Source organism: Vicia villosa, unplaced genomic scaffold (assembly GCF_029867415.1).
Source record: "Vicia villosa cultivar HV-30 ecotype Madison, WI unplaced genomic scaffold, Vvil1.0 ctg.000696F_1_1, whole genome shotgun sequence".
In the NCBI taxonomy this organism is placed as follows: domain Eukaryota; kingdom Viridiplantae; phylum Streptophyta; class Magnoliopsida; order Fabales; family Fabaceae; genus Vicia; species Vicia villosa.
The window spans coordinates 533,219-542,916 of record NW_026705313.1 but is presented as its reverse complement, the minus strand read 5'-3'; the positions used below and the strand labels follow the sequence as shown (position 1 = coordinate 542,916).

Below are 9,698 nucleotides of genomic sequence, written 5' to 3'. Positions count from 1 at the left end.
ACTTTGTTGGTTGGAAAAGGGACATGGAAACATGTTTGGACGATTAAGGCGATATTACATGCCTTTGAATTAGTTTCGGGTCTGGCATTAATTATCATAAAAGTAAGTTGATCGGTATTAATTCAAACAATGTTTTTTTTGGAGGCCACTTCCATTGTGCTTTCTTGCAAGGTGGAAGAAAGCAACTTTTATTTTCTTGGGATCCCGATTGGGTTTAATCCGAGGAAGGAAGAGACTTGGAGACCGCTTTTACAAAAGATGAAAAATCGGTTGGCGGGGTGGAAAACCCGTTTTCTTAATTTGGGAGGAAGAATTACTTTGTTGAAGTCCATATTAAGCTCTTTAACCATTTTCACTCTGTCTTTCTACAAAATGCCGGTGAAGGTGGTGAATGAGTTTACGAGGCTTCAAAGTAATTTTCTTTGAGGAGGAGTGGAGGAGAAGAGAAGGATACATTGAGTAAGTTCGAAGTATGTGAACCTACCTTTCGAGAAAGGGGGGGGGGAGGGGGTTAGGTGTTAAAAATATTTTGGATTTCAATGTAGCTCTCTTAAGCAAATGAAGGTGGGAGATTCTTCAAGGCTATGATTTCCTTTGGTTCAATACTTTAAAGTCTCGTTACAAAAATTTATCTTCCCTTGTGTTGGGTGGTGGATATACTAACAAAGGTGCCATACGGGGTTCTTCGTGGTGGAAGGATATAGGGAGGATTGGAAATATTCTTAGCTAACAGTGATCCTTTTGTTTCTTCTTGTAGGTTTTCGATTCATAATGGTTTTAATACCCCTTTTTGGGAAGCTAGTGGTTGGATGATAAAATAATGAGGGAGGCGTACCCGACTATTTTTTTGGCTCCGAGTTTGAAGGGGGTTTCGGTGGTGGGCATGGAGGTTGGGTTGGTGGAGAGTAGAGATGGGGAGGTTTGGGTATACCGGAGTTTGGGTTGGCTAATTCGGACATTATGGCCAAATTAGCCGCTTTGCGGGATAGTTAGGAGGCTTTTGGGGGTTCGGGAGAAGGTAAAGATGCGGTGGAGTGGGACTTTAACCGGGAGGACGAATTTTCGGTAGCTTCTTGTTATGAGTTTTATGCTAGTTTCCGAATTTCTTTTGGTCCATCTTGTAAATGTGAAAAGGCGAAGGGGTTAGTTTGGAAATCGCAGGATTCGTTCAAGATAAAGGCTTTAGGTTGGAGGCTACTTGCTAATAGACTTCCAACTAAATATCTTTTGGTGTATATAGGTCTTTCTATTCCTTTTGATAGTTTAAAGTGTTCTTTTTGTGGTATAGATTCAAAAAATCGAGATCACTCCTTCTTTAATTGTTTTGTGATTAAGAAAATATGGAGCGAGATAACTTTTTGGATAAGAAAATTGGGGATAGAGGAGGAAGACTGTATGTTGATTTTTATGGATTGGCACTCGTTTTGTAAAGTTAAAAAGGTGAAAGCGAGTAAAATTAGGAGTTATTTAGCTTGTTAATACTTGGTCTATTTGGTTGGTAAGGAATGGTATTTGCTTTTGAAATGAGGATTGAAATATAGATAATTTGGTATGGAATATTAAGATTTTAGTTTGAAGGTGGTCGTATTGTGGAGATACTACCCAACCCAATTATTCCTTTTACGATTTTAGCAAGGAAACTTTGCTATATTTGTCGTAATTATAATTGGTTTATATATTATTTTGTCGGGTTTTCCCGTATCAAAGTGTAATAAGGTTGGAGAACCCTTAGTTCTTCCTATTAATATATGTTACTTATGCAAAAAACACTATTATTGGCGTCCACTTATTTTTCGAAGCATGCACCTATTATTTTTGTTTCGGGCAGTATGCAGAAACAATAAAAAAGTTCAATTTGCTCCTGCCTATTAATATATGTTACTTTGCATCTTTAAATCTTGCATCACCCATGTCTGTCTTGAGTGCTGATGGTACTCGTATGCTAGTAGCAGGTGTAGGGTTTATCTCCACAACTAACTTATATTTAACTGATGTTTATTATATTCCTAACCTTACTTTGAGTCTTATTTCTGTTAATCAATTCACTACTACAAATAACACATCTAATATCGACTGCGAAATGTATTTAATCTCGGATACACAAGTGAGGTAGCGAAGTGCAACATGAAAATCTATCACTTAACACCTCGGTGTTTCTAATATCGAGGTTAGAAATTAAAAGGTCATTGGTTCGGTCCCCAGCAACAACATTTTTTGCATTTTCAAAACTGCGCTACCTTTTACCTTGGTTTTTAACAATAATCGAGGGGTAAAGTTCTGTTTACAAAAAAAATTGATGTGTTTTTTTTCTTCGTTTTAATCTGCAAAGCATCAAAATTTGTTGACAAATTCTAAATCTTCCTCATCAACAGCAACAACAACAATAACAACAACAACAAAACAAAATCAATAGAATCCTTTAACATTAAATCTCAACAACAAAAACAACAACAACAACAACAACAACAACAACAACAACAACAACAACAACAACAACAATAACAACAATAATAACAACAAAATCCATGGATTCTTTAAACATTAAATCTCAACAAAAACAACAACAACAAATAATCAAAATAAATAGAATTAATAAATACTAAATTTCAACAATAACAACAACCACAACAATATTAACAATATTAATAAGTTACTAGAGAAAAGATTAAACATTAAGAAACCAACCTTGAAATATTTTTCTGCTCTTGCTTTCATTGTCATTGTTTTCAATATGTTAAGTTTAAATTTCAACACTTTACATTCAAGATGAATAGTTGTGGCATTCAAGTTTTTATTGATTAATGAGAGTTTCACGCGGATCACTAAAGTTTCATGTGGATTAATGAATTAGCAATATCTTGACCATTATTACTTTATAAATGAACGACAAAGATTTTCGTTACTTAATTTTTTCATCAAATGGGTCATAAATAAAAAACTACGCTACTTTACCCCTCGTTTTTCAACAAAATTGAGGTAATAGCTCATAAAAAATATAAAAATCAAATGTGATAAAACGTAGTTGTAGGGATTCGAATACGTGTCTCTCTAGCAACTTTACCCCTCGATTATTTTATTTTTTTAAAATTAAAAAGATAAAATATAATTGTTGAGATTCGAAGACGTGTCCTTACTCTTCGGTTTTCGGTAAAATCGAAGTAATAAATCATAAAAAAATTAAAAAATGTTAAAATATAGTTGTTTGGAATTCGAAGGTGTGTCCTCTAAATATTTTATCAGGGCCGGCCTTAGGACAGGACAAGCAGGTTCACAGTCCAGGACCTCATATGAATAGGGGCCTCAATTTTGGGAGGTGTAGCCAAGAAATTATAATATTGAAAAAAGGAATATATATATATATATATATATATATATATATATATATATATATATATATATATATATATATATATATATATATATATATATATATATATATATATATATATATATATATATATATATATATATATATTTGATAAGCTGAATATATGTATAGAAAAGCTAAAGAATATATGTATATTTGTTAGTGAAATTATCATACAACTTGGTTCGGGCCTTTTTTAGAAAAGCTAAGTGTTCATGGGTTCGAATCCTTGTTGCTTGCAATTTATTGTAATCTTTATAATTTTATTTTAATTTAAGGTTTCCTTTATTTATTTGCTCTGAGCTTCTAAAAAGTCGAGACCGGCTCAGTTTTCAGTAAAACCGAAGGGAATACCTTGAAGAAATGTTTTTAATGATATATTTCTAACACCTTGCAATTAAAATTCACGTCGGAACAGTCGTAATACCCGTCACAATAATTACAATAATCGCAACCGCAACTATAATAGCAACTTAAAACCATGCTATAGGGCAGCAATCACCATTAAATGAATAAGAAGTTATCATCATCTGTAATTGCAGCGTGTAATATAAATTGCAGAATCAGTTAACATCAGCAATCTGCCGAAGTTGGTTCAAGTACATTTCAATTTCTTCAAGGCATGGAGTTCTTCTAACCATATCGGTGTAATCATGTAATCTGAAACCAAAAGTGAAATAACATCTCAGACAACAAAACTCCAAAACTAGAGACACTATAACAAAACACCACACAGTAGAATCAACAACAAACATTTAATATGTAGATCCCAACACAATAGAGAATTGGTCCACCATAGATACCAAGATCACAATACTGTACTTTAACCTTTCCTAGCAAATTGATGATAATCATGATTTTCTGTTGAAAAAATAAATAATTCCATTCTTGAAAAAAAAACATTTCATAATTTTTGTCGATACAATCTACCATCGAGTAAAGACTATTCAAGTGTCGTTAATCCAGCTCAGTTAGTACCAGCGTAGATCCGATTACATAGACGCTTCCTTTGAAATAGATAATCTTATTATATATGTCTCATTATATTTGATTTTAATTGCTTATTTGAATTTCTTACTATAGAATTAGAAATATTTCAAAATGTAAATCTTACTCAACCTGCACACTGCAACAAAAAGCTCTTTAATTCTGCTGTACTTGCTTCTCTTATCACCAACACCAAGTGGTATATAGCTATATGTAATAGATACAGCTTCTTAAATATTTCCAATATGTCAGTTAATGTTAACTATAGTTTTTCAACAATAAAAATTATATAAAATATAATAGAATCTAATATAATTAAAGTTGAACTGTAATATATATAATTTATATAATTTATATAATTTATATAATATCAACCACACTTTAAATATTGGCTAGAAATAATACACGCAGCATATATATCTTTTGAAGCCAAATTGTCACATGCCCTTGGCTGATCTTTGAGAAAAACAAAAACAATAAAAATTCAGTACAGAAAAACAGACATTGTCTAAAGTGAAAAATAGGGCAGAAAAATTAAAATGTCTTCAAATGATAAAATGATTCCTTCTAAAAACACTTTTAGAATAGTTCATTCTGATCTCAGAATATGCTGATATGTATACATCAGCTAATATCTATTTTGACTGTTATTGCATTCTTCCCATGATTTTCCAAAGATCTGAAGCCCTAGAAAATCAAAACCTAGAAATTGTAAGTATTGAAAAATTAAAAAAATTAAAACAGTTATTATATATAGATAGATAAAATTACCTGATGATAGATTCATTCTTGATATTGTAGAAAAGTTGGATCTTCCATTTGCAGCAGCATTGTTATTATTATTATTAGTATCCCAATTTGGTGTTAACATTGGAGAGTCATTGTGATCAAAATTTACTTCCTTAGGCATCAAATTAGAGTTTTGTTGATGATGATGTGAAGAAGATTTCTTCAACTTTCTCTTAATCACAATTGATTCTTCTATGAAGTTAAAGATATCATCTCTTTGAACTAGTTTCGAATTTTCCTCGTCGTTCGGCATCAATTGATGAAGAGTTTGTTGTTGATTATGCTCAGTTTCTGGGTACTTTTCCTTCAAATCTTGAATCTTCATTTCACTTGTTCTTTCTCTTGCTCTTGCTCTTGCTTTTTCTCTTGAGTCTTTCATCCTTGAGGATTCTTTCTGTGCCCTTTTCATTTTTCTCGCTTCGTCTTCTTCTCCGTCGGACGAAGAAGAAGAGAAGCTATGATCATCAACACCATCCTCACCGGAAGCTATATTGTTTTTGCTTCTAGTTAACTCTTCAATTGCTTCTTTTGATTTGTTGAAAAGCCACTCAAGTGTGTTGCTTGCTTTGTCAAACCCTAACATGTCTTGAAGATCGAAGAACTTCCGCGCTATCTCGATGGAGAGTCTCACCCTTCTGTCTCTCAAACCTTGAGATGTATGAATCTTGCTGTGCCGGTCTTTCTTCGCCGGCTTCTTCACCGGCTTTTTGGCAAGCAAATTTGAGAAGTTGTAATGAGAAGAAGAACCACTTAGATCTTGTTTCAACATTGCAGCATAATCAGCAATAGCCCAATTTGTTAGAGTTTCAGGATTCATTGGAACATGATGATGATGATGTGAAGTTTGTGTGTATGGAACAGAAATAGTTGGATCATGAAGAAAAGTGTTGATATTGTTGTTGTTGTTATTTGAAGAAGCATTTTGTTGATCAGGGGTAAGGTAAGTAAAAGGAGGGTATGAATGTGAAGATGAAGAAGAAGATGAATTAGGATTATAACTAGGGTAAGAACCTAAAGAGCAATAAGTAGAAGGAAACATTTGAAACCCTAGTTTCTTGTTTTCACAACAAAAAAGCACAAGAGTTATAGCTATGTTCTTATGGGATATAGTGAAGTAGCTTATTCAAAACAGCTTTTTACACATATAATAAATTTTTAATGGAAAGGAACTAGTTACTAGTTAAGGACTTAAAGAGAAGCTAGAAGAAGAAAAAAAATTAGAATGATAGGGTAAGGGTTTTTATTTTGGGCAATGATATGGAAAGTAAGAAGAATAAGACTCCATATTTATCTGGGTTTAGATGGACAAGGCTCATGGGTGGGTACTCTTGAAGAAGAGAGAGAACATAATAATGATGATGATTATAATAATAAAGTAAGAAGAAGAAAACTTAGGTGATATGTATTATATAGATGCTATTTATTTAGTTAATAAAAAAAAAAGATAGTTTAGTACACAGAAGTTCTAATTCAATAAATTTAATTTAATAGCAATATTTATTAATTTTTATATATATTTTAAATAAATTATTAATATTTATAAAAAGTAGTGTTATTTAATACGAAAAAAATTAAAGAAGAAATGCAAAAATATATACATGTCATTTTAAAGTATAATATTTAATTTAACATCTTAAGAAGTCTTAAGTTTTTAGAGGTATTGAGTAGAGTTTCAAATTTAATCATATTGTGACAAAATTTATAAAAAACCCTATTTTAATAGGGTTTAACCATAATATAGACTTAATGGATCTTATTTATTTGTAGTTTAACTATAAAACATTTTAGATCTTCTGAAGTAGCATTGCTTTATCATCACCTTTGAATCTTAGAAAATGTTTTGGTAGGTTAGAATTAAATATTCAAATTCAAATTTATTAGAAGATTGTGGATATTTAATTTTAGAGAAAATGGATGATACTTTGATAGTAAATTAATTTTATACTAACAACTAAAAATAATAATGTATTCCACCAAATTAAATTAAAAAATTTTAAATTATTTATATGACATGACAGAGTGATGCTATATTTCATTAAATGACAATGTAAAATTTTTTTAAACTGTCAGTACATCTCCATTAAATTCTTTATTTTAATATTTATGTTTTATATATTTAACAAAAGTTATTTAAAAACAAACGAATAATAAACTATATTATTATATTCTTTTAGATGGTAAAATTAATTCCCTTAAAACTATATTCACAACATTGTTATATATAAATTAGTCTTAATTATAATGGTCTCTTTATATATATACTATTGAATATGCAATGATGAATTGTGATTAGAGCAATGTAAAAAAGAAAAGAAAAATGTAAGAAAACGTAGGATAAAGACACACATAAATGACGGGTATTTAGGCTTATTATAAGGGAGCAACGTAAGCATCACAGGGTCATATCATTCATTCATTCAACTTTTGAGCTCGTTAGTGTATTGTCGTATATAGAAAGAGAGACTTTAGTTTAGGGTTAGGGTTATCCTTCGTTTTGCAGAGAATTTAGAAGGAATGATGAAAGATTAAAAGTAAGTAAGATTAATAGATTATGGATTGTAAACTAGTATTATATGCATACACACGTGTTTGGTTTTTGACTGTTGCTGAAAAAGGTTGTAGGGGGCTACAGAAGAAAATTAAATAATTACTAATAATATAGAAGAAAGTGAGATAGAGAGAATTCCTTGGATTCACTTTCTAGCTAAAAGGGCTATAGAGTTAAAATAATAGTAATTGTAAGAAGCTGTAATAAATAGGGTTAACTGCTTCTACAGTCTAGTTTCTTTTACTATTTTATTTTTATACTTTTTAGAATGGAGAGATATCTTAAGATCTTATAGATCATTCTTTAAATATAAGACTTCATTTTTCTTATAAAATAACAAAAATTAAAAATATAAGAATTTGTAAATGTATAGAGGTGGCATGAGTCGACAGATGTAGTTTATTTTGTATCTTCTATCGATTCTAATCTTCTAGCCCATATCTTCCTCTCAGGTCGTCAGATTTCTATTATAAACTTAATTTTTCGGTTGTTAGGTGTAGTTGGGCTCTTTTTAAAGTTATAATCTTCTCTTGGCAGCTTTTTTAGGATCGTATCCCAATTAGAGTTAACTTACTTAAGAGGGGTGTCCCTCTGACTTCTAGGACTTTTTTCTGTCCCTTTTGCTCGTTGCATGTTGAGTCGTCCTCCTATCTCTTTATGACATGTGGGATAGCTTTCTCTGTTTGATATAAGATCTTTAGGTGGTTGGGGTGGTGTACTGTATTGTCTAGTGATATCTTGACCCTTTTTCAGATGTTTATCTTATTGTCTAGTGTTTCTAGGACTAGAGGAAGGTTGAGGATGGTTTGGAATGTCGTGGTTTAGTAATATTTGGTAATCTTGGAATGATATAGTTTTTTCAGGATCTTTGGTAACGTCAAAAGTCGTGGAAGACACATGCATCTTCTTGGCATGGAAATGATATCTTGAAAGGTCTGTGGAAAATTTTTGTGCCTTCTCAGCCTGGCTAGTGAACCCTATATTGTTTCTAAACCAATAGAGGTGAGTGATTTCGACCTCCATCGGATGTGTTCTTGTTTAGTTTTTTGTGGTTTTGGTGTTCCTACAAGTGTCCTCGAATGAGAGAGTTCTAGCCTTGACTGATATTGGTTTCTTTGTGTGCTTTTATTTTGTAGTTTTGGCTTAGAGTCTCCTTTTTTTTGTGGATGTGTTTATTTTTAGCTTGTTGCTATCTTTGTTCTTGTTGGTTTCGATCTCAAGTTTGGTATTTCTTGTGCCTTTTTCTAGGGTTTCTTGTACTTTGACCGTAGTGACCTTCTTTCCTTTTTAATTATATATTATATCTCATTTGCCTTTAAAAAAGTGAATTTGAAGAATAAATTAAAAGAATTAAGTCCATAAATTCTACCTCAATTCGGTGGTAGAAATTGATATTGCTAAATTAGACGTCATCATCAAGATTCTAGCTCTGATACTTGTAACACCCCATTTCCTCAACGCGAAATTAAATAATTAAATCAGAGTGATTATAATATAATGATCATTTACAAATGAGATGCTACATCATACGTCATAGAAATATTGCTCATTTTTAATTCAATGATACATAACACTTATAGATAAGATGAATTGGCATAAAACAATCATAAAAATCCAACTTCTTTTCATTAACACAGTGGAAATAGTTCAATCATAATTAAAACCATCATTCATGCAATTTAAATTGTATCATCCCAACAAAGCAAAAGAGTACTCAACAAAATGCAAAATCTTCAAAGTAAATAATGCATAAAATAAACAGACAAGCGTTCATCCCCGGTGTTACGTATCAGAGCACGACTCGACTCTATCTACGTGATACTAGGCAACGCTCCATACCTTAGCTACTCTAGTCCTGGTCACCTGCATGTTACCCACGTAGAGGTAACATTCAAACAGAAGGGGTAAGATATCACAACAATCTAATGAGTTATATAATTGTAACTATGCAATAGATATCTCATAAGTATAAGTCAAGAATCATACATCAGAATTTTACATCCTATA

At 31.5% G+C, this 9,698-nt stretch overlaps 1 protein-coding gene across 1 annotated transcript; it reads right to left on the bottom strand.

Annotated features, from left to right (window-relative positions):
* Window positions 1-3,727: 3,727 nt before the first annotated feature.
* On the bottom strand, window positions 3,728-6,500 carry LOC131630562 (transcription factor DICHOTOMA-like). The gene is made up of 2 exons (XM_058901343.1): window positions 5,126-6,500; window positions 3,728-5,041 (listed from the first exon to the last, which is right to left on the bottom strand). The coding sequence occupies exons 1-2, from the start codon at window positions 6,180-6,182 to the stop codon at window positions 4,983-4,985; spliced, it is 1,116 nt and encodes a 371-aa protein (XP_058757326.1). The 5' UTR covers window positions 6,183-6,500; the 3' UTR covers window positions 3,728-4,982.
* Between the last annotated feature and the right edge of the window lie 3,198 nt (window positions 6,501-9,698).